General features: G+C 49.2%; 1 protein-coding gene across 7 annotated transcripts in view; it reads left to right on the top strand.

The window, feature by feature from the left end:
* The window catches only part of Uvssa (UV-stimulated scaffold protein A), a 40,270-nt gene extending 15,708 nt beyond the window's left edge, over nt 1-24,562 (top strand). For 5 of the 7 annotated variants that reach the window (XM_087583710.1, XM_087583712.1, XM_087583708.1 and 2 more), the window contains exons 8-14: nt 6,730-6,835; nt 13,883-14,054; nt 14,490-14,612; nt 16,010-16,193; nt 16,711-16,822; nt 19,090-19,264; nt 20,017-23,712. In XM_087583710.1, coding sequence (XP_087439836.1) covers nt 6,730-6,835; nt 13,883-14,054; nt 14,490-14,612; nt 16,010-16,193; nt 16,711-16,822; nt 19,090-19,264; nt 20,017-20,110 — 966 coding nt within the window. In that variant the 3' untranslated portion in view covers nt 20,111-23,712. 7 annotated transcript variants of the gene reach the window in all.
* Nucleotides 24,563-24,955: the final 393 nt, after the last annotated feature.

Genomic DNA, 24,955 nt, shown 5'->3' with positions numbered 1-24,955 from the left:
TAACTCCTGTGAGACACAGACATGGGAGTTGAGGCCCAGCACTCTGTAACACTGTAAACACCGTCTTTCTGTGGTATACAGTGGGCAGTCGGGTTGATGTGATGCCCAGGGTCTGCCCTGTTTCCACTGCTCCTTGTTGCACCCAGTGGCTACTAGCCAGATTAGCACATGCACCCCTCATGCATCTCAGCAGACACATGGCAGCCCTCACGGCTGAACCCTGGATCACCCACTCCTTCTGTGCCTGCAGGACCTGCTGTGAAGGCAGGCCCTCATGGTGTTATGGGGCCCTCATGGTGGTCACATAGGTCAGCACACTAGCCAGGCCATCCTTGGGTATGTAGGGCTACCCAGGCCTGACAAGGTGGTAGCCCTGGACTGATGATGCCTACCTTCAGTAGGAAGGCAGGTATCGCTCGGCTCTGCTGTCAGCAGACTGGACACTTCCTAGACCTGTCTACAAACTGATTTTTAACGAAAGGCACTGCTCTGAAGTCCTTGGAGATTTTGCTTGCCGCAGCTGGAGAACGAGTGAGTCGCTGTCTGTAGATGAAGTGATTGGCGGCTCCGGGACTGTGAGTGGCAGCGCCCAGGCTCAGGTGAGCAGTGCTTCCCAGAATAGATACAGCAACTGCCTATCTGCACATCGCCCGCCCTTCCTGCAGCTGCTGGGCAGCTCCTTGCAAGGCTGCTGCACCACGGTGTCTTGTGGGGGAAGGGCAGGGAGAGGGCTAATGAATGTCTATGTTAATTAGAGCTGTTTTAATTAGAAATCATGATGAGGTGTTCACTAATTTCCAAATAAAATTTACGGGGGGTTTAAATCATTTCCTAGTGTTTCCCCATTTAGCACCGGATGGGCATCGTTAACTCCTCATGTAGAACAGGCTGAGCAAGGAACACTAATTCAATAATGCATGATTTAAACATTTCAGAACTTCTAGCAAACGTGTGAGATTGAAACAAATACAACGCTACCAGTCATAAACAGCCGCTAGGACTGGGCGGGTGCAGGCTGTCTGTGGAGGGTTGGGTTGTGCAGGCCGTGCTGGTCAGACATCCGAGTCCAGCCCCGGTTCTCTTTGAATGTTGCTATTTGTTTCTGTACAGTATTGCTTTCCTTTTGACACAGACGGTCTGTCTTCAGAAATACTTAAACCAGTTTAAACATGTCTAAGCATTTGCTTTACAGAGTGTGCGCACTTCAGCTCAGTCTGGAGCAGGCTGGGGATAAATCTTGACCCGATCAATGTGCAGGGCCATTTGGTAGAGTTAGTTTCCACCTGCTCTGTTACAGAAGAGCTGTAATAATCCGTGGCGGCCTCATTATTTAAACTGATAAAAATCCTTTGAAAACTTTTAAATTGCCTGCCTTTTCATTATGTGGCTCTGGTCCTGGTTAGTTTGTATTGTGTAATTAACAAAATACGAATTCCCACCAAGTGGTCAAAGCAGTGATTTCAGACATCGGCATGTCTGACTTGTCAGCAGCTATTCTTTCCTTCCTGGACTGTGGGTCTACTTGTTCATGTGGTTATAAATGCATCTTGGTGCAAGCCAGGCTCATGGGCCGTGTGGCAGCCACCCTGATGGCACCATGGGCTCATCTTCACCCTTTCACAGCGGTGGAAATCAATCTGTTTGGTGCAGCTTTGCTTGTGTTCTGTGTTGGGTGCTCCCAGCCTGCCTTTCGGATCAGTCTCACTACCAGGCCCGTGGGCGCTCTACTGGGAGCTCGCCTGGGCCCAGCTCCTCTCCTGCAGGATGTTAGGAAAGCTCCCTGGGCTCTGCAGACTTTGCTTCTTGTAGGTGAAAAGGACAGAAGCAGAAAACCCAGGAATGAAATGTTGAACCGTCAGGCACACCCGGGGAAGGCAGGGAAACTAAATCAGCCTGCGGACCTTGTGCAGCAGCAGGGCCCGTAAACAGCCTCCTCAGGGCTGTGCTCCCTCCATCACACTGAAGGCCAAGCACGCACCCAACAGCAGAGTTGGGAGGGGGTTGAGCACAAGTTCTTATGAGGTCAGCTTACAAGGAGGCAGAAAACAGCTCAGCAGCCTCTGCACCAGCCCATACCCTCCTACCCCCACTGTGTGGATCTAGTCTTGGTTTCCCCTGGCTCCTGTGTCCAGCCCAATCACTTGTGTTCCAGAATGAGCTAGCTCTCAACACCTTCTCACATGTTACCTCTTCACTCTCGGGGTGCCCCATCTGATGACTTCCTCCATTTTGCAGTTGTGAAAGCGGGCCAGAGGAACTTACGTGGGTCCTGGCCCCTCCTGAAGCCCCAGACGCCCAGTGGGAAGGCTGCACGAGGAACCAGCCACACAGCATAGCATGACCTCAGAGGCTGCCCACCTGCTCTCACCTGAGATGGCAACAAGGCCCAGGGACGGACCTGTTCTAATCCCTAGAAGGAAACTGTTAGTTGTAGGCCCAAGCAAGTGAGAACACACTTCTCTCCTATGTGGTTGGCTTTCTCTGCACACTCTTGGGAGTAATGATTAGTGGTTTCACATTTCATCCGATGTTAATGTGTGGAGTGCACATAACCTCATCCATGATAACTCCCTGCCTCTGACCACTCACACAGCCTTGTCATTGAGAGCGTGTAGATGGTTCCCAGAACAGGCTGGTTTGAGTGTGTACGTTATAAGCACTAGAAACCCAGAGGACCTGGCTTGTGGCCACCTAGGCTACCAGCCCTCAATTTGATTGACAGCAGGCGACTCCCTTGGCCATCTTGCTAGCTGCTTGTTTGGATCTAGCCTCGAATTTAGCCTTATCCTTGCTCTGAAAATGGACTTCTAGGCACATGTGACCAGGTTTCTTGCCTCATACTTGGTAGTAGGCTAGCCTCAGCTCTTGGGCCCCACTTCGAGGAAGTTCTCTGACATTGGGGTTCGTGGTCAGACGGAATTCCCAAGGGCAGATTTTTGTGGGGGCTGTTCTAGGAGGTTCAGAGAGAGGGAGGAGGAGAAATGCCTGCCCCTGTGTGTCCTGCTGTTTGTTGTGAGATCTCCCTGTGAATGTGGTCTCTATAGAGATGGCCACTCCTGAAAGTGGTGTTTTGCTCCAGCATAGCTTTTTGGACTTGAGTGTATGCTCTGGTGCCCTGCTTGCATCTGGGCAGGTTTGACTCGGTGCTGGCCCTTCTGGCTACCAGGTGCCTGTCCTGTGTTATCACGTGGTCAGCACCACAACGCCCTCTGTCCTCTGAAGGTGCGTCCCTGGCAGCCGAGATGCACATGAGATATTGGCCTGGCCGGGCAATTTGCACGGCCTTCCAGGGAGGGCATTAGCATATAAATAGCAGCTGCAATGACGGCCATCACAGCTGAGCACGTTTAATTTTTAGTTTATAAGATAGAATGGGTTTTTAAATGCATAGCCATCAAGCCGCTGAAAGACAAATGCAGTTTGGAACTCACTTGTCTGACGAGGCCTTACATCATTTTTTTTTAAAAGGGAAATAGACACACATAAAACTGAACAAAAGTGATTTCTTGGGTGAAAAGTAATTGAGATTGCGCACCAAGTTAATTAGATCGCACAAAATTTATTTAATGGTTCCAGCTGTATCTCTAGGCTGTGGGCTTGGTGGCCATGGGTTTTCTGGATGTCGAGATGCTCTTCCCATTCCTTCGCAAATAATTAGCACTCACCACCCCACTTCTGTAAGCTGATTGCGTTGTATATTTTAGCCGTTTTATTGCTTGTTTAATTATGATCATGACTACTCATTTTTCTAAATCCTTTTAACTGTGGGTGAGAATCAATTTGTATAAAACCAGCAGTACCCCTACCACACAACAGCAGTGGGCAAAAGCTTGCTTCTGTCTTGTGAGTGGATGAGCTGGCCCTCCATAGGGGTCTGTAGCTCCCACTTGGGGGCCAGCTTAGGAGAAGTCTTCTGATTGGCTGGAAGGGTTTCTGACCACCTGCCATAGCCCTCGAAGGCACCCAAGGATTTCACCCATCAGAGAAGGTCTGGGTGAGGAAGGCAGCCTGCGCTGGTGTGTGGTCCCTGTGCAGGGCTCATTAGGGCTGCCCTTCCTGCCGGGTTCCACACAGCTCATTCTGTGCGGTTTCACCACAGTAGAAAACCTGGCCCTCACCCGAGGTAAAAGTAAATCATTCTTGAGAACATTTCAAAAGTCTGGCCTCATTTTGAAGACATCACTAATCCTGATGCCTTTTAGCCAGATGTGAGCACTTTCCCAGGACTCGGCATCTAGGTACTTCATGGGGACCCTTCTGGATGCTGACGTCTGTCCGACCTTCCCTGTGACCTTAAAGACAAGTTCTTCCACAGTGGGCACAACCTCTTAGTTATTTAGATTCCAAAGTAAGTGAGTGGAGGCTAGCTAACTGTGATTCAAGACCATTCCACGAAAGCCTTCTCTCTAGGCTGTGTTATCTTCCCAGGGACTGCCCCTTGTGACCACAATATTCCTGGTCAGGCTCCTGAGCAGGCCACAGCTAGTCCCAACAGCTAGGGCTCCGAACTCTTCCACAGCAGAGTAATTTCCCGTCCCTCGGGTGTAGCTCATCTGTCGGCTGTCCTTGGTAACTTCGGCACCAGGCATTTGCGATCTCAGTATTTACCAAATGTGAATTAAAACTTGAGTGTAGTTTCACTCAAGCTCTAACAGTGGCATCTCTACATTGTAGCTGCTGCAGCTTGAACAGTTGCTAAGCGAGGGATAGGAGTGTCTGGCGGCTCCCTCTGTGGCCCCAGAGAGCCTGGGTTTTTTGGAGGCTAACACATGTGATAGAAGAGCAGACTCCAGAGGCCTTTATCGGTGCTAATTTAAGAACAAGGAAGAACCTGGAGCCTCAAATTTAGTCTAAAAAGAAATGATTATAGCTGGGGAGGAAGAAGATAAAATTATAATAGTTACCTAAGCAGTTGAGTACTTTTAGGGAATGAAATTTTGATAAAAAGTCCGCAGCAAAACTCAAGGGTGTGGGCAATAAGCATAATATTTTATGAAAATGACCCCCATATTTAAAACCTGGCACTATATGTTATGCATTGTAGCACCCAGCCCACATCTACCTTTTAGAAAATTAAAACACATAAATTCTGTTTAGTGTTTGATACGCACTGCACTAGCCGAGCCCGTAATGCCCTAAAACCTTGGGCTGCTTTCCACCTTTCATAAATTCCTGGGTAGATTCTATACAAAAATAATTTTCAGGTCCGTGGCTCATTGTTATTCAAACGTGATTGATCGTCGTCATTTGCTCAGCTCGGGAGTTAAGTGCCCCTGTCATTTCCAAAGAGTATAATTGGGACGTTTCACAGGTCAGCGGTGGAGACAGGCTTCCCTTTTGATCAGTGTTAGACTGATAACAAAAATTACAGTTTCCGATGATTAATGTCGCCTGCGCTTCCCAGATGCACGACTGTGGGCTGCACCAAAACAGAGTGCATTTGCATCTGATTATGCTCACTCCGGGCAGCAGACTCCCAGGCTGGGGCACGGGGCCAGCAGGCACAGCCAGATGTGGCTGCTGATGCTTCCAGCAGCCCATAAAGGAGCCCGGCTCTCCCTGGGCGGGCAGCATGCTGAGCTAGGGCATAGGTAGGTGATGCACTGTAGTCCCTCCTCGTGATGACTCCCATTTGCTTGGCTCCCGGTGCGCTCGAGCTCCTGTCCTGAGACTAGAAGCTGCTCCTTAGATGTCCTTCCTCCCTTCAGGGAGGTCAGGACAGTGGGGAACATCTGTAAATTCAAGTTGCTGTTGGGAATGGTTTTAAAATTCAATGTTTAAGTTTTTCAAAGTTTTTCTTATAATCCTATGAAGGTTCCATAAGTTAGTACTCACTTGACAGGGTCCTTCCTTGTCTCAATTTTTCCCTGAAGCCACATCTGTCTGTCTGTCTGTCTGTCTGTCTATTCTATCTATCTATTCTGTCTGTCTGCCTGTCTATTGGCTTTTTGAAACAGGGTCTCTCTATTATCTCTAATACGAAACTGTCAGGAACTTGCTACATACACCAAGCTGGCCTCCTTGAACTCACAGAGATCCACCTGCCTCTGCCTCCCAACAGCCGAGCCCACTGTCAGACATTGATGGATACTCAGTACAGAGCTCCTGCTGGTTAACCAGGGCTATGTGGATTGTTATTGTAACAGCATCTTCTCTTTATCTCTTCCCTTTATTTCATATTCGGACATGCACTGAGATTAAAGGTGTATGCCACCATGCCCAGCTTTGGAAGCTGCAAGAATATTGAAACTTAGCAGAGGGCACCAAAATTCAAGGGACCTTACAACTCAAAGGGCCACCACAATCTAAGGGGCACCATATACCTACTTCCTTACCTGGGTTGAGCTGAGGCAAATGTTAGGACCTATGAACTTGGCCTACTTGGGCATGGAAGAGCTGTGGGTAAGATGGCAGCACCATTAATTCAAGCTCTGCTGCCTGATTAATGGGGCTGAGCCAGCTCTGCAGGTCTTGGTGGTGTCCACTGCAACAGGCACAGGAGGGTTGGTGGTAGTCAGGGAATGGCTCCAGGTGGGAGCTAAGCAAAGGAACTGTGACTTAAGAATAAGAACAGCCTTAGAGACCCTGTAATTAAAGACTATCAACGTGTGTTGCTGAAGTCCTAAACTGGAGACAGCCCTGTAGGAAGTGACACCAGTGCACGGTTCATGGACAGCTGCCGTTGGAGAGAGCTGGCGACCTTGTATGTACGTGGGAATGTTTCCACAGACAGAAGCACTGGAGGACAGTGAGGAGGAGGACCAGGACTTCGTGGAGGTTCCAGAGAAAGAGGGTTACGAGCCTCGAATCCCCGACCATCTACGAGCTGAATATGGTGAGTTGTGGGCCCACAAAGGCGGGACTGCGCATCAAGGGTACTGGAGAGACAGGTTCCACTCTGGACAATGCCTCTAGGTTGTGACATTGACCCAGGGAGGTTAGCCGTCAACTTCCCTTGTACAGCTGTTGTGTCAGTATTTGTTGCTTGTATTTAACTTGCACAGTTTCTCTTTGTGCCCTGAGTCACCCTGTGGCCAGGACATGGCAGGACATCACACAGGGCCTTCTGGGCCATTTGATGCTCTGGCTGTGGGTCAGGGATGCATGCAGTCTGCTGGGGATGCCTTTGTCCACATAGAGCCCACACCAGGGCAGAGAAGAGGCAGATAGCGAGATAAAGGAATCCCGGCTTCGTGTCTGCGAGGTCGCAGACATGGCCTCTGAAACAGGATTGTCTGGGCCCCAAGCAAGAAGCAGTTGTCACACATAGAGCACTTCTGTGACAGACAGGCGCTTCCCATGAGGAGCCTCCTCTTTTCCAAGAAGGCTCTAAGAGCCGCACTCTGTACCCTAGGCTTGTGCCCTCCAGAGAGAAAGTGTAGACTTAGAGGGGATCCAGGACCCAGGTCACAGCCTCAGGTGACCTGAGGCACCACTTACGCCATGAAGATGCAAGGAAAAACAAGTCATCTAGCGTCTGTGGGGAGTACACAGTGGACTTGCACTGGTATTATGGGGTGTAATTTGAATCTGTTAAGAGAATTTAGATGATTAGATGACTTGTGTGCAAAGCTATGACCCATTAGGGAGAGGTGTCAAGCCAAATTAGCCTAGGCAGACCCACCCTTAGTCCTCAGTCCTTTGCCTAGTGCTGTCTCCTGGGCAGACTCGGTGCTTGGGGACCAATGAGTGTGTGGTTGTCAGGAGGAATCTCCCACACTCAACGGCTACTGGTGACCCCTTGGCTGAGCACAGTGGCCTTGTTTGGCCTACGCTTCAGAAGCCCCAATATTCTGATGCCCCAGGGAAGAGCTCCCTGCCTAGTAGAGCTGGCCTCTTATGCCCGATTGCCTCACCTGCTGCTTGTGGGCAAGCCTGCCATGCTGCGTTTTGAAACTGTTAGAGTTTCTCTAGGCCTCAGCCTCATGATGCTCTCTTCAGCCTGCAAACCCCATGACCTTCCAAACCTCTACTCACATGCTTCTCCAAGCACCAATCTCCACCTGAGGTGGATTTTATTGTCTCCCAGCTTACCTTTCTACCTGGTAGGAGATACATCATGGCCAACACCAGCAAGTGCTTCAGATATACATGGGGTGACATGGCCATCCTCCTGTGCCCAGGATGGTCTTTACCTCCTATGTCTTTACCCTTGCCTGGATGAGGTCCTTGTCTAGCAAGGTGCTGGTGTGGCTGTGGTGGTATCTGAGGCCACCAGACTGAAATAAGGGCAGTGAGGGCAGGTGAGGCAGGGATACTTCTCAGGGTCCAGGCAGTGTGGCTAGCACCCACCTGTGTACCTGGGTTCTTCCTTTTGCCCTCCTTGGAAGCCACACTTTTGGTTTTAAGCTGGGGGACTGACTTTGGCTCTTGGAGTCTCCAGGGCATCCTGGGAGCTAGCATTGATTCAGGGATCATGATTGCACCAGAATTTTTTAGCTTGGGCCTTTGCATCCTGTTCTGATGTTCCATATCCTTCCAGAAGACATGGTAAGTCTGACTCTGCACAGGTTTTGAACAGCTACAGGTTGTATCCAGCAGCGACAAGCCAACACCAGGGATTATCCTCAAAGAACAAAGCAGATTCCTTTCATCCTAGGATGCCTTTGGCCCATGGCTTGGGAATGGCTAGTGATGGTGCCAGTGAGGACAGCGTTCATAGATGCTTCCTTAATGTCACGCTGGAAGATAGGAACACACAGTGAAACCCTTTCCAGCCGCCAGTGGAAATAGAGATGGCTAGAGAAATCCCTTCTCTCCTGATCAGAGATAGCCCTATGTCTGCCCGTGTCTAGGCGGCTTCTGCCTGTTGGCCTTTTGAGTCCAGCAAAAGGAACTGAGTCATAAAAGCGCTGTGAAGCGTCTCCCTCCACACTCGCAGGACACTCTCTGGGACACCCGTGAGCAACCTGCTGTAAGGCTACACAGGGAAGTCACAAGTGGCTCTGGTCTGGCACTTACAACTCACATCTGCTTGTGGTCATCCCAGCCTGCCTCAGGCCCCACCACAGAGCCGTGCTGCCCTGCTACCTGTTCCTCATGTAGACTAGTCCATGCTTTTCAATAGAAGGCTGCAGGTCCCACTACTGCATGTTGGGCCGCTTCTTACACAGGAGCAATAACTACGTTGTCCATAACTCCTGCACCAGGGCCCATCATCCTGTGTCACTGTCTTCAGAGCCTTCCACATACACTAAGCTGCTAAGGGGCCTCATCTCAGCCTAACAGAGAGCGGAGACATTGCTGGCTTGCTCCATTGTCTGGAGTGTAGCCCTCTCTTGGAGGGCTCTAGGCATCTGTTTTAAACCTAGAAGGCAGTGGTGGCCGGTATGGACTGAACCAGCTGCTCTTTGGTATTTTCCAAATGGCATCAAATAGAGAACCTAGCAGTCTGGGAGGGTTGGCAGGGCGTACAGGGAGACCCCACATTAAGTACATACAATCTGACTGTTGGTGCCACCACTGGGCTGAGGGCCACAGGAACCAAGGAGGGTTTGGTGAGCCCTTGAGGCCAGCAACATATCAACACCTAGAATTCCTGGAGTGTTCACAGGAGGGGCTGGGGCAGGAGGGACACTGGCCCATGGGTAGGACCTGTGGCACGGATAGAAAGAAGGTGGGAATCCTTCATCATCATACCAAATGGAGACTCCCTTGAGAGCAGCAGCCGAGGCTGGAGGCTCCGGGCAGGCAAGCAGGCAGGCAGGCAGGCAGGCAGGCAGGCAGGCAGGCAGGCAGGCAGACAGACAGACAGACAGACAGACAGACAGACAGACAGACAGTGTGCAGTGAGTTCAGTTCATAATGCTAGTTTATAGTCCATCACTGTTTTTCCAATTAAACACAGGCGAATCTGAAGTGTTAGACTCAGTCTAAATCCACACGGCTGAGGAAATCAGGCTCTTTTTTCTTTCTCATTTCTTTCTCTGAATTTTCACTGAGGGGCTTTTATCTTCCCCTTAATCCTACCATTTCTGTCAGGACATAATCTCTTTCTCAAATTTACATTTTAATTACAAGGCCAGCTGAACTAGGTAAAATCAATAGTGTCAGCGCGCGGCCGCCTAACTTTGTGCGGAGCCCCAGCCTCTCCATTTCCTCCTATCGATCCATCTCTCCCGCACTGTCTGCTTTAGTGCTTCAGGCAAATAGGTGCCACTTGGCCAATTTAAACAAAAAAAGGAGCTTTGGACATTTTTATGACTCTTTCTAAAAGCCACCGTGGGAGTAAATTTTGGCCAGGGGACTACTAGAGTCAGGCCCTGTAAGGCAGCAGGGCCATGGTGGTCATCAGGGTAATGTCTCATTCTTTCAGGGTCATGCACCCTCCAGCCTGAGGAGTGTGCTCTGGTTTTTGGGTTTTAACTTTGAAAATATGTCAGTGAGATTGATTTTCTACGATGGTGTGAAAACAGTGGTGTGTTCAGTGCCCTGAGTGTTTACCCTGCTCTAACACGCTTACCCATCTTCTTAATGGTTTAAAACAACAAATCAATGAAAAATATATTTCATTCTTGTAACTCTTAGGAATTCTCATATTGATCTTTTGGCTGCGATTGTATCTATCTAAATGTCACATTGTTCACTTACCAGCCTTGGCTCCCTGCTGTGTATGCATGTATGCAGGGCTCGGCTAACCTGCTGGCTTCCATATTGCCAGTAACATAGACACTGGGGTCATATGTTTGCCACCGAAACCTGGGACACTGGTTTTTGTTGTTGATTGTTGTTTGTTGTTGTTTGTTTGTTTGTTGTTGTTGTTGTCTTTGTTTTTTCAAGGCAGGGTTTCTCTGTGTATCTATCCGTGGCTGTTCTGGAACTAACTCTGTAGCCCAGGCTAGCCTAGAACTCAGAGATCCACCTGCCTCTGCTGCCAAGTACTAGGACTAAAGTTATGAGCCACCACTGCCTAACATGGGACACTGTTTTTACACTTAGACCAGAGGAGGGGCAGCCTGGTATCTTCTGATACACAGTGTGGCCAAACCTTAGGACTACAGAACTCCAGAGCCTGGAGGTAGCTGTCTGTGACTCCACTACCCTCTCAGAGTGGCCCTGCTGTCATCCTCTGTTCCCCACCCATGAGGATCCAGGAGTCAGGGGCCGTTACTTATGCTCAGGGCGATCGAAAGCAGAGACAAGTGTTCCATATAGACCACAGAACAGTAAATATTTTGGCTTTCTGGGCTGCATCAGGTATCTCATAGCCACCCTGAAAGTAACACCAGTAAAGCACAGATAAATGGCTGTGTCTAGGACCAGTAAGACTTGTAGAGAAACAGGCAGCCAAGCAGATTTGTCCCATTGCCTTCAGGGCCCCGGAAGCCTCAAAGAGCAGCTGGTCCTTTCTGTGCCATGTCAGGCTGACCTTGGCTACAGCAAGTCCATGATGAGCCGAGAACTCCTAGTGACTTAGGGCTGTGGCCTCTCAGAGCTGTAGGCTTTGCCATCCCAAGGCCTCAGGTAGAGTGCATTGGCCTTCCTTGATGGGTGTCTCTTTGTTGCACAGACTTCAACTTGAAATCCTCCTTCCTCAGGCCTTCTGGGTACTAGACTCACGTAACTATATCACATGCCTAAAACACTCATTGACCTTGAGTCTAGATAGTAATGCACAAACTTAGCTTAGCATTTTAAAGCTTGATTTAGGATCTTACTTTGTAACCCAGACTAGCCTTGGCCTTGAGAATCTCCTGCCTGAGTGCCCCAAGTGCCCTCCTGGACGACAAGTGAGGTCCACCTTGTACTTTGACTATTAGGCGAGGTTCCATCCACATTTGTCACACCCTCCTGTATTCTTTATACTATTTTTAAACTTACCTACTTTCCTGGTATTAACCTGTTTCTTCAGATGTCTTTTGATTGTTTCTTAACTTTTTTATTTTAGCCTCTCAATAGATGTTTATTTGCTAAACATATCTGACTTTCTCAGTCCATCTGCTCATAGATTTATTAGTTTGTTTGACAAAAGACAGGTGATCAGGACTCTCTTATCCTACCTCCATGGCAGTGGACCACCCTCGCACCCACTGAGTTAATGTTCTAATGTCAAAAGTCATTTACTCATTGTTGTCATGTGCACTGTGGTTTAGATTTTCTTTTTCTTGATGGATCACCTGTGCTAAGGATAGAACTGCAAGGGGTGGGTCTTGTGAGGTCTCTTGTCCATAAGGCTCTCTCCTGTACCTGTGGTGGGCATGGCAGCTCAGCTGGGTGTTCAGCTGTGAGCTCGGTGCATCTTCCTATCACTTTCTTTTTCCTTTTCTCCTTTGTGGTCCTGAGGCTAGGACACACAGCCTTACACACGCTAGGTACATCCCCAGCCCTTCCCTGTGCCTTTCTAGATGGCTTTGCCTCTAGGCCCTGAATCTGCTTCTTGGTTAGAAGTGCGGCTGCCATTGGGATGTTCACCTCTGCGCCTTCCTCTTTGTTAATGTTATCTGACTTCCTCTTTCCACCATATTTGCCCCTTCACCTCCTCTGGCAGGCAGGAGCACTGAAGAGTTTTTTCAACTGTCTCCTATGTTCCAGTTGCATTTTCTTTTCTCTGGAATTCCAGACAGAAGAACCCCAGGACCTGTGCCTGCCCCGCACATCGCTGCGCTGTGCAGTCTCACTCGTATGCCCTACACTGGTCCCTCTGCCCTGCAGGCACCCAGCAAGTAACCGCTCCTCTGCAACGTTTCCTGATCTCACCTTTTCTTTAATTTTTATTTTATGTGATGGGTGTTTTGCCAGCTTGTATGTTTGTCCACCATGTGTGTGCCTAGTGTCTGAGGAGGCCAGAAGAAGGGCCTGGAATCAGGCAGTTGTAAGCTACCAGGCAGTACTGGGAACTGAACCTGGGTCCTCTGAAAGAACAGCTAGCGCTCTTAAGTGCTGGACCATCTCTCCAGCACCCCTGCTCCTCAACTCTGATAGAAGAGGTCTTTCACAGCCTTTTCCCTTCTGACTGCTAGAATGGTGCTGTGCAGTGTATTCACAGCACTGCTGTACTCTCCTCCCCGGCTGGTTTCCCCTCTTGCCCTATCTCAGCTGTGGAGTCTACCCAGTCTCAGAGAAGCCGGGTAACAAGTGGACGGTGCCTCTGGAGTCCCAGTTCTGACAGTGGCCCTGTATACAACAAGCCAGACCCAGAAGTGGGCAGAAGCAAAGTGGCAGGATTCGGCCTTTGGAATGTGAGAGTGAACGCTGGGCTAAGATTGGTGTCATCTGCCATGTCCCATAGAAATCCTGGTGTCAACATCATAACCTCCTCTAGCTGGTAGGAAGAGGGGTAGATATTTCAGGATGGCATCCTGTGGTCAGGGCCCTGACATCTGCTCCACAGTCACAGAAAACATACTGCAGCCACATGACCCAGGCCTAGCTGTAGCCACCCTTGTGGCTTTTGAAGTTTTGGGCAGAAGTTGGGAACTGTCATGGTGGGTGTTTCTTCTGAGGACAGCACAGGGGAGAAAAACCACTCAACTTGAATTGTCACCTTCATATAAAGGCTGGGTTGCTTTGTTCCCTGCTCAGTGAAGAAAGGGCCCCTGTCAAGGGGAAGGTAGCCTCTCTTTGGCATGGCAGGTATTACACAGACATCCAGCTTCTCACTGTGGGAAACTATGGGCAGAGATGATAGTGTCATCAGCCTGTGCTGTGAACAACTTTGGGTAGGCTCTTGGTAACAGTCCCTGTAGGCTAGGGCCACCGTAGTCCTTGCCCTGTGCCTTACTTAAGAATGTTCCCTCTATCTGACAAGCTGCGATGACAGGCATCTCTTGTGCTATTGCAGGAGTAAGTGCTTTCATGCATGGATGCCTCTGAGACCTGACCACATGCTGCTCCCCCAGTCTTCCCTGGGTTACAGAGCAATGTTAGACATGTGTTGTTTCAGGGCTGGAGCCAAAGGCCCCACTGAAGACTCTGGAGAAACATACAGCTGTATGTAGCGTACAGGAGAGGACCAGGAGGAGAAGGGAAGAGGAGGCCTCAGACCCCACCTCTGCAGCTGCCCAGATGTTGCGGCTCCAGGACTGCTTGTCATCTCCCTCCTCCTCCTCTACCAGGTGATTCTAGATGTCCCATGTTACTGGGCCCACAGCCTAATACTGCCACCACCTGTCTGCAGCACTGGCTGGCCGGAATAGGTTGCCCAGGAATGCTCCTTTGAGAGGTATCCTGGAATGTGTGTGGCCTAGCCAACTAGCACCTGCCAATGTGGGGCATGGTGCTCAGCTGGACCTGTAGCAGTCCTCTGGAGGTCCTGCGGCCACGCCATGTTCTCACAGGAAATTCCAGGTGACTTCAAGCAGGTTCACATCACAGATCAGAGCCAGTGCTCGCAGGGCCAGCTCGTTTGCTGGACAGCAGCAGCCAGCCTGTCAGCTCAGGTCCAACAGGACATTAATGCTGACCCAGGCTTCTGGCCTGCACTGGGATGTGGGAGGGAAAGGCAAATAGCCACAGGGGTGGGCAGCCCACAAGTGCTGCTCTGTTTTCAGGGGACCTCTGGGACCAGAAGAAGCCCAGAAGCAAGCGGAGCGAGCCCGAGCACCCATGGTGCCCTTCGGAGTGGACCTGTGCTACTGGGGCCAGGAGCAGCTAACAGCTGGGAAGATTCTTAAGTGAGTCTAAGGTATCTGGTTCCTAGGGCTCAAAGCACAGCCTGGCCTTAAATGTCTATTCTGTGGCCTGTAGGACGCTGGGACTTGAGCCTTACTATCGCTTCTTCAGGAATACCCACGGAGGTTATCTGTGACTCAGGTGAGGGAGTAGCTATACAAGTGTGGCTCCTCAAGATGCTGGAGACAGATGGGCCTAGGGTGAACTGGGTCAGAATCTGGATTCTTGTTCCCCAAGAGCCTTCTGAGTAGGACTACCCCAGCACAGATAGCCAGGCTGCAGATAGCTAGTGGAAGGTAGAGGGAGAAAGACACATCTAGGCGTACAGGTGAGAACTTACCTACAAGGAGGAGGGAGGTGGGTGGCTGGAAGAGCCCAGGCTGCATTTGTTGGCATTGCACTTAGGAGCCAGCACTGGAGACTGAGACCAGTGGAGCTAATGACGTGTGACCCTCAGCCTGAGCTGCCTGGGTGCTAAGCTTATGAGGCAGGGATTGGAGCCTTGAGAAGCCTAAGGAAGGGAGCCAGGCCTCCATGGGAGAGTCCTGGTTCAGGGCTTTGCCCTGAGGCTCCATGATGTTAACTCTTGGTGCAGCTAGGCTGGCTCTGAGAGACTTCCCCGAGTTCACGTCATAGCCAGCCTGTATTGCTGATTCCGTTTCAGTTCCCTGGCCTGTGCTGTTTCACCCAGCTATAGCCAAGACTAGTCAGGATCCTCACAGCCCTGCCAGCTCATGAGGCAGCTGGCACCATGCGCAGAGCCCAAAGAACCTGCTGTGTGCTTTTGGATCAGAAGGTCGAGCCTTTGCCACAGAGTGACATTCAGGGAAAAGTGGCCTTCATAAGGTCTGGTGATGGACTGACTGACTGGAGCTAACTGGTATAGGGCATACACGAGGGCCTAAGTTCAGTCCCGAGCACTGTCAAGAAAAAAAGGGGAAAAAAGGTTTGGTGGTGGCCACAGGCAAAACTCCATCCTTTGGAGCCCTTAACACTGAGTGAAGACTGGGTTTGAATTTACAAACGCTTCTTCCTCTGCTACATTGGTACCTTGTCAACGTCAGAGCTTTATTCACCCACTCAGTGTCAAAGAGACCCTTGACATGGACTCATATTACTTCAAAGCCATGGCCTCAAGGCCCTGGAGCTGCTGCCCTGCTTTGCAACAGGAATCTAGCCTTAGGCTAGCGGTTATACCCACCATCTTTGGCTGGTTCGTGAGCATCAGGATTTGAACCCAGTTGTAGTGGTCATGTTCTCTGGTCTAGGAAGGCCTCACGGCCACCAGGGCAAGTATTCTCCCTAGGATTGAGAGTTAATTGGGGTGCACTGGGATTGGGTCAGCCCCCTTCTTCTGGTCCAGAGTAGTTGCTTTGAGGATCTCTGGTGCTCCTTGCAGATCCGACTCTCAACACCGCTTCTGGAAACCCCACGAGGTAGAGGAAGAGGTGGACAGTGCCCATGTTTCTGAGATGCTCCACAGCCGACACATTACCTTTTCTGGGAAATTCGAGCCTGTGCAGCACAAGTGCCGGGCCCTCAGGCCTAATGGCAGGCTCTGCGAGCGCCAGGATCGGCTGAAGGTAAGGCCAGTAGGCAAGGGCATGGACATAAAGCTGTGCCTACCCGGGGAGAGGCTGGGCCACAACTAGTGGCCTGGGAAATGCTGGCCCTCTTTCCCTCCATTCTAGACCAGGGATGTTTGTGTTCTGAAGAGCCCTGTAGAGGAAGGTTTATAAGTAGTGTCATAAGTGCTTAGCCAGTGACCATCAGGGGACCGTGTGTGGAGCTGTTTGTCCTGAGCCCTGACACTGACTCTGAGAGACCACCTACAGTAGCCAGACCACTCTTCTGCAGCTAGAGCCGTGTGAGGACTGACACACAAGGTTGGGGAAGTACATGCATGCATACCAAAGGTAGCAGAATAGAGAGAAATTGCTTTGGATAAATAGACCAGTTCTTAGACTCCTGATGCTGTCTCTCCCCAGATCTCCCCCTCTGTGGGGAGGGCACATGATTAGGGGGCTTGGCTGTACCACCCTCCCCTAGAGCTATTTGTGCGATCTCCTGGCCATCAGCTGCTCTGTGCTTTTTGTATAGTGCCCGTTCCATGGGAAGATCATCCCCAGAGATGACAAGGGGCAGCCTCTCAACCCTGAAGACAGAGCCCGTGAACAGAGGCAGCAGCTTCAGCAGCAACGGGCACATCCAGGTAGGTGTGTGGGAGCAGGAGAGGGACTGCAGGCATCGCCCTGGTCACCAAGTTGCAAGTTCTGTTTGTAACTGAGAAGCAAGTTGGAGGCTCCATGGGCAAGGTTGGGTACACATGGCTCGTGAGGTATTTAAGGCTCACCACAGGAATGTGGATACTCCTGACTCCATACACTACCATGTCAACATCTGCACTAAGGGACTAACCCAGAGCCTTCCGTATGGTAGGTAAGCACTCAGCCGCTGAGGTTCTGGTTCTTACCCCTGCTTCCTGAGCAGATGATGGGATTGCAGCAGGCTGTCTCTCCTGATCCAGCTCTTGTGCTTAGCGTCAAGGTGGTCTCGTCTGCCAACTCTGACTCACCCTGCCCCAGCTCCCCCAACACCTCCATGGGGGCTCAGACTCAGTCTGGTGTTTACACCCATTCTGGGGGCTGTTGTCAGCCCATGGAGGGCCCTTCTGTGAAGGGGACATGTCTGCAGGCCCCTTCACAGCTTCTTGCCCTGTGGTTATACGGCACAAATACCTGTTTCAGCTTGTGTCCAGATACTTGTCTGGGTCGTATAGCGGTGGGGAGGGCCTGACCTGTTCATCTGCGGGAGAAACCTTCCCTGGTGGCTCACACTCAAGAGCAAATTAAGTGCCTATTTTTGTGTCAACCCTGCAGAGTATCTAGTTTTCCAGCCCTCGGTGGCTTGTTAACAAACAGGTATCAGGCCACGGGCCAAGCCCGGTGCTGGCCAGTCAGATGTGAAATAGCATCTCTTTACTAACTGCAGTATTGATCCCACCTCCCTCGCACACAGGGCAATTTTCTTTTCCCTGGTGCTAACCTCGGTGACAATGCACACGGTGCTCCAGGGCCCTTCAGCGCCCAGGAAGGCCGCACAGCCCCAGCATCTATTGATTTTCTTCAAAGGCTTTTAAATTGCTCCTTCATTTTCCTGAGGTGCTCATTCCATCTCCACTGGATGCCAGCATTTTTTCGTTGTGTTTAAACAATTGCTCCATTCACCAGGTTCCTAAACTGTGACGCCTTCTTATTACTGGGAGATAAACTGTTTAGACAGTTTTCCTTAATCTTGGATTAATCGTCCCTGTATCTGAATCGTGCAGTCCTGAGTTCCTTCACTTCAAAAAAATCAGCTTGGAGAGGCCATGCTATCTGTCTGTCTGGTGTGCTTGCTTCTCCCTCAGTGGACATGCCCGTCTCACAGTCTGGCTTTGCTGCCACCCCGTTTCCAGGCACTGTTCCCTGTCCACTCTGCCCCAGCCCATGGGACCTCTTTGGCATGTGGATGCCCTTGTAGTAAGGAATGCCAGGCTAGGCCTGCTAGGCTCACCCATAGGCCTGGAGAGTTAGGTTTACTTTGCCTTTATCTGATTCACTAGACTGACTTTCGCAAGCCAGGCTGGACCGGTGTCACGCCTAATGGAGCTTAGGGGAGCCTGTGGAGATGGGCCAGCAGAGACTGAGGAGGGAACTCAGGAGTCCTGGGCGCTGACTCCCAGAAGGGCCTGGTGCTTATTTACATGCCTAACAATCCCAGCAGCCCTACATGTGAGCAGTGATCACGCCCTGATCAGATGAGGCTGCTCAGTGGGTCAGGTACTGTTCAGGTCCCCTCTTTCCACAGACCCTTGTGGCTACAACAGGCAGTGACCAGCTTACAGGTGGGGGAACCGCTCTGCACTCGGAGGCCCATAATCACACTTCCTGTGAACCAGAGAACTCATCTGTAGCCTGCCATGTGTCTCACCTCTGGATACCCTTGCTTCACATGCCAATTAGCTTCCAGTTATGTCTGAAGGCAGCACAGTTGGCCTGACTGGTAGGGAAGTGGCCTGTAGACACTGACTCCATGGCCAAAGGCCTGAGTACTGCCTACCTGAATGGTCAGGAATGTAGGAGTAGTGGCTGTGGGGTAGGCCTGCCCGGATCCTTCCAGCCTGTTCAAGTGGAGGGCACCCTTGGGATACTGGGGGAGTCAGTGACAGAAGGATTCCTCCTGGCTCACCCATAGGCCTGAGAGAGGGGCATGTCCACTGAGGGAGAAGCAAGCACACCAGACAGAATAGGGAATAAGGGAAGAGATGTCTCTGGGGGGATCGCGTCCCAAGGTGGCCATGGCACTCAGCACAGACCCTCTCAGACGATGGCGCCAGGGCCTGCAGTAGCAGGCTCCAGCCCTTCATCCAGAAGAAACCCACAAGGGGCACCCCTGGTTTATGACAGACATATTTTGAAATTCTCAAGTTGTGCTCAGATTGGCAGGACCCTGAGTTTATGAAGGACGTGGAGGCAGCCATAGGGGTGGACCTCGGTTCCTCCAAGTATAGCAAGAAGGGCAAAGGGAAAAAGAAGAAGCACCCCAACCTCACTGACCTTCGAGAACGTGCCAACACTGCCCGAGCCCGCCTTGAGAAGAAGGTCTTTGCCAAGTAAGAGCTACTCACTGTCCCAAGGCCTCAGGCTTTGGTCTAGGATGTGTTGGGGGAGAGCCATTAAGTTGCTGAGAGCTTCTGGTGACTGTATTAGTCAAAGTAATAACCAAGATCAGCTGTCGCAAGTGACCCCAAGCCCTGAGCAGTGACAGGCCATGCCAAGAGCTGGTTGGGAACAGAGCTGCAGCTGTGTGCCCTGAGCACTCTGAGTCGGAGTCCACAGCCACCTCTCTGTACATAGAGCTGGTTACAGTAAAGTGGCCCTCAGAGGCCAAGTGCTGGCTTTGCTGTGCCATGCTGGGTTAGTGCTATGCCATCTGTAGGAGTGACTCAGAGAAGGCAGGCATGGCATTGGGCACGGCTGGGGCCAGATACTTTATCGTAGCACTGGTTAGTAAGCTCCTTAGTGGTCAGCCTTGGGTTGGGGTGGAGGCTAGTCCACATGGGCCTCCTGCGATTTCCTACAGCCCTTTCTGGGGGCCTTTACCCCTGCACCTGCAACCCATGTTCAATTGTGCCTTCGCCCTAGCGTGCAGCCTGGGATTAGCGAGCATGGGTTCTTGGAACTGCCTTCAGCTGCAAGGAGACATAGCCAAGACTTGTGGGTAACAGACTGGAGACCCCTGCTGTCTGAACACTACCTTACAGAAGTCCCACCGAGCCTTATGAGGTCCACAGGCAGCAAGCCAGTCTAGGACCCCAGAGTCCTGTCAGGTCCTTAGTCACATCTCACTGTGCTCTCTCCACAGAGGAGCTGTGCAGAGAGTAGTTGCTGCCATGAACCAGATGGACCAGAAGAAGCACGAGAAGTTTGCAAATCAATTTAATTATGCACTGAAGTAAAAGGGTGTGGGTGTGGCGAATGCGCATGGTCCCCTCTGGCCATCAGCTCCTTCCTTCCCTTTCAGAGCTCACTGGGATAGGAAGAAGGGCAGGCTTAAGTCTGAGTAGAATTAGAGCTTTTTTATCTGTGTGTAACAAGGGAAGGATGCACTAAGTACTCTCCAGGAGGCCAGGGGAGGCCAGGGTTTGAGCCCAACTGTTTTAACCACACGTGTGGTACCACACCTGTAATTGCAACACTTGGAAGACATAAACAGGACCGAGGCCAGTATGAAGTACAGAGCAAGACTGCTTGACAAACGAGAACAAAAAGCCAGATGAGGAGATGCACACCTGTAATCCTCACTCAGGAGGCAGCGCAGGGAGAGCAGCACGAGCTGAAAGCTAACCTAGTTGCCAGGCATGGCGGTGCGCTTCTTAATGCCAGCACTCAGAAGGCAAGGCAGGTGGGTCTCTGTGAGTTTGAGACCAGCCTGGTCTACAGAGTGAGTTTCAAGACAGAGAAACCCTGTCTTGAAAACAAACAAACAAACAAACAAACAGCTAACCTAGTCCAAGTTGTAAGTTCTTGCTGAGGGTGGGAGGAATCCCTTCGGGATGGTGTACCCGCATTGGAGTCAGATTGGGGCAGCCACTCATCTGGTCGCAGGTCAGTGCTTGAGCAGTGCATGTGTCCCTGGTGGTGCTATGTACTTTGTAATGCCTTCAGGAATCTGCTCTTTCGTGATATGCTGTTTAATACAAATGTCCACCTCCTGATAAAACTCTGTGGACTGGCTCTGTTGGACCCTAACTCACATGTTATGCAGTCCCCCTACTTTATGCACAGAGCTTGACCAATGACACCATCTGCTTCCAGAACTTTATTATCCTCAGACAAACTGCCCAGCCACCTCTAAGTCCACTTTCTATCTCCATGTTTGTGTTTTTTAGAATAATTGGGTCTGTGGTTTTTGTTTTTGTTTTGTTTTGTTGAGATGTGGCAATGCCAGCTGGTCTCCAACGCACAGAGATCCTCCTGCCTCTGCCTCTTCAGTACTGAGATTAAGGGCATGTGCCACCGCTCCTGGCTGAATGTGGCCTTTTGTTGCTGGCTTCTTTGCCTCTGTTTTTTTTTTTGTTTGTTTGTTTTTTTGTTTTTCGGAGCTGGGGACCGAACCCAGGGCCTTGCGCTTGCTAGGCAAGCACTCTACCACTGAGCTAAATCCCCAACCCCTTGCCTCTGTTTTAAGATTCTTCCGTATTGTAATACCAATGCTTCATTCCTGTGTATTGCACATAAAAATCACAGCAGAGGACGAGGGGAACCGCTCCGCAGATAAAGCACTAGCCATGCAGTTATGAGGACTGATTGGACTCCACACCACCCATAAAAACCAAGTGGTTGTGCACAGGTTGCCTCTGCCTCCCGAGTCCTGGGACTAAAGGCACCACCAAGGCCTGTGTCCATGGGTCCATTATTGATGTTTGGTCTGTTCCTACCTTAGGGCTGCTGTGAATATCTGTGCTTGAGTTTTTGTGCAGATAACTGGTTTTGCTAATCACTGATGCATATAGTAACTTCTCTCTATGAACTAAACTGTCGAATGGTGGCACCATTTACACTCACCAGTGGTTCCTGAGGGCTCTGTGCCGTCACTGGCTGTCTTCGTTTCTTTTGCTTTTTTGAGACGTCTGCATGAGAGTACTGTGTTCACATCATTTCCACCCCCCCTGCCCTCTCCAGAGGTCTCTTCCTCATCATCATATGAAGATAGCTGTTGTCATCTTCAGCAGTAAGGTCTTACCTTCAGGTTCTGTTAGGCAGCTAAGGGCAGCAGCATTAGCCTGTATTATTTTGGTGGTCTCTTAACGCCCTGGCCTCAACCTGGGAGGTTTCTGTTCATGCACATGAAGTTTTGTTAGTGTCTACTTAAAGACAAAAAAAAAATCACATGATTATCTCAATAGATGCAGAAAACACCTTTGACAAAATCCAATATGGCTTCATAATAAAACTCTTAGGGAGACTAGGAGTGGAAGGAACATGTAAAGGAAAAAAAAACCTATCAAAACGACAACTAATTTCTCAATGGAAATTGTAAAAAGCAGAAGAGTCCGGACCAGGGGACTTCAAGGTCTAAAAGACCATGGATACTCAGCAAATTTTTCTGCCATAGTTGAAGGAGAAAGAAAAATGTTCCGTATTATAAACAAGCCAGAAGAATTCACGTCCACCAAATTGCCCTACAGAGAATACCTGAAGCAATCAATACTTGAGACTGGAGAAGGCCGAGGATAATGGGAAGCAAGTGAAACTGTGATTACGGAAGCACAAAAGGATGAATGCAGAGAACCAACCACTGGAGCCAGCGCTCACCTTTGACCTCAGCTCCCATGCTTGACAGTGGGTAGCTGGATGGACTGAGAACTCCGCTTTATAGACTGGGGCCACCTTAAAGCTTAAGGATGGAGAAAAGGATCCCAGCAAATGCAAACAGGAAGGGAGGGGCGCCACTGCCTTTTCACCTTGTCTTATTTTTGAGACTGTCTTCTGTGCAGTCCTAGCCTGCTATGTGAACCAGGTGGGCCTTGAACTCAGAGATCTGCCTGCTTCTGCCTTCCAAGTGGTGGAATTAAAGACAAAGGCTCTTCATCCTAATCAAGAGAACAGTCGGCCGCCAATACATTACAGTTCTGCATGCACCAAACTCTAACACACCCAATTTCATAAGAAACAGCCATTAACTTAAAGATACAGATTCGCCAGTTCTGTATTAGTGGGAGATTTCTGTACCCTGCTTTCTCCAGAAGACAGGTCATCTTCACTAAAGAATATACATTCTACACAGCAGGCCAAATACCTAAAATAGATCATATTGGCCAGGAGGTGGTAGTCCACACTTTTACTCCAACCCTGTCTCAAAAATAAAAAATAAAAATAATAAAATAGATCATAATTTGACACAAAATGTATCTTAACAAGTTCAGAAAAATTGAAAAAAGTTAGTGTAATCTAACCACAGTGCAATAAGGCTTCAGCTCAATAACAAACATATCCCAGGAGATCACACAAATTGGTGAAGGGTAAACAGCACATTACTAAGTAATACATGTGCCTAAAGGATCAGCAAAAGGTTTTAATCCTGAAGTCAAAACTGAAAATGAGGTCTCTGGATACATTGAATGGAGTCCTATGAGGGACTAACTCTACCTATTAAAAATCTGAAGAAAAAAGACCCACAAATAAATGACTTAATGATGTAATTCCATGATTTGTAAAAGCAAGAACAAACCAAAATTGAGGAGAGAGAAATACATAGGAAAAAAACAACATAAATTAATGAAATTGAAAGAAAAAAAATCAATGAATCTAAGAGCTGGTTCTTTGACAAGCCATTGGCAGATCCAGCTAACCAATTAACCAAAACCAAAACCAACAAAAATAAAGATGTGATTCAAATTAATAGAGTTGAATGGAACCATCACAACACCAATGAAATTTAGAGTACTGTAAAGGAATATTTAAAAACCTCTTCCCCATTAAGTTAGAAACTCTAAAGAAGTGCACAAGGCACACGTGTGGTGCGCATACGTGCAAGCAAAATGCTCATATGAATAGTTTTTTATTTAAAAAAGGAATGGAGGGGGTTGGGGATTTAGCTCAGTGGTAGAGCGCTTGCCTATCAAGCACAAGGCCCTGGGTTCAGTCCTCAGCTCTGAAAAAAAAATTTACAAAAAAAAAAAAAAAAAAAAGGAATGGATGGATTTCTACATTAGCCCAAATTACCAAAGGTAAACTGAGAGCGACAACTTGAACAGACCTGTAACATTGTGCTACCAAACCCTCCCAAAAAGACCCATAGCAAATAAGGAGATTGGAACAGTGGGAAAAAGAAATCTTAAACAAAGGAAAAGGGCCTAGGCCCAGATGGATTCCCAAGAAAATTCCACTAGACTTTCACAGACCTACAGCCAATACTTAAATTTAAAAAAATAAAAACAGCTTCTTTCCATGAAGCCAGTATTACTTTAATACCAAAACCATGTCGGCAACAACAATATCTCTGATATAAGCAAATATCTTTGATGGGTGTAGGGGTGTAGATGAAAAAAATCCAATAAAATACTGCAAACTGAATGCAGGACTGAATGTAGATAATGAACCTTTGAGTCATGAAAGAGGATATAAAGTTAATTCTTTTTCTAGTTCGTTCGTTCTCTCTCTCTCTCTCTCTCTCTCTCTCTCTCTCTCTCTCCTCTCTCTCTCTCTCTCTCCCTCTCTCTCTCCCTCTCTCTCTCTCTCTCCCTCTCTCTCTCTCTCTCGGTAGTTAAGTGTAAGGAAAGTGTAAGATCTACCGTGAAGCTTCACAGCTGTTCACTGAAATGGGTAAGCTTTGGGTCTGGTTAACTTCACTGTGTGTTTTTTTTTTATAAGTTTTTCATAATAAACTTTGCTGTTGTTGGTTTGTTTTTTTTTGTTTTTTTTTTTTTTGTTTTTTTTTTTGAAGATTTCTCTGTGTAGCCCCGGCTGTCCTGGAACTCACTCTGTAGACCAGCCTGGTCTTAAACTCAGAAATTTGCTTGCCTGTCTCCCAGGTGCTCAGATTAGGGCACGCACCACCACCCACCTGGCTTTGTAATAAAGTTTTAATAATAATAAAAAGATCTGTTATGATCATAATAAAGGTATATGATAAGCCCACAGCTAACATCATCCTAGATGAAAAATATGAAGAAATCCTGCATTCCAAGCTGTCTTACAGAGATATAGCAATGGAAATAGTCTTGTACTGGCAGAAAAACAGATGTGCATCCACGGAACTAAACAGGCTCAAACGTGAGTGCACATAGCTACAGCCAGCT

This window comes from Rattus norvegicus, chromosome 14 (genome assembly GCF_021556685.1).
Source record: "Rattus norvegicus strain SHRSP/BbbUtx chromosome 14, alternate assembly SHRSP_T2T, whole genome shotgun sequence".
NCBI lineage: Eukaryota > Metazoa > Chordata > Mammalia > Rodentia > Muridae > Rattus > Rattus norvegicus.
This window is presented reverse-complemented; position numbering and strand designations above follow the sequence as displayed.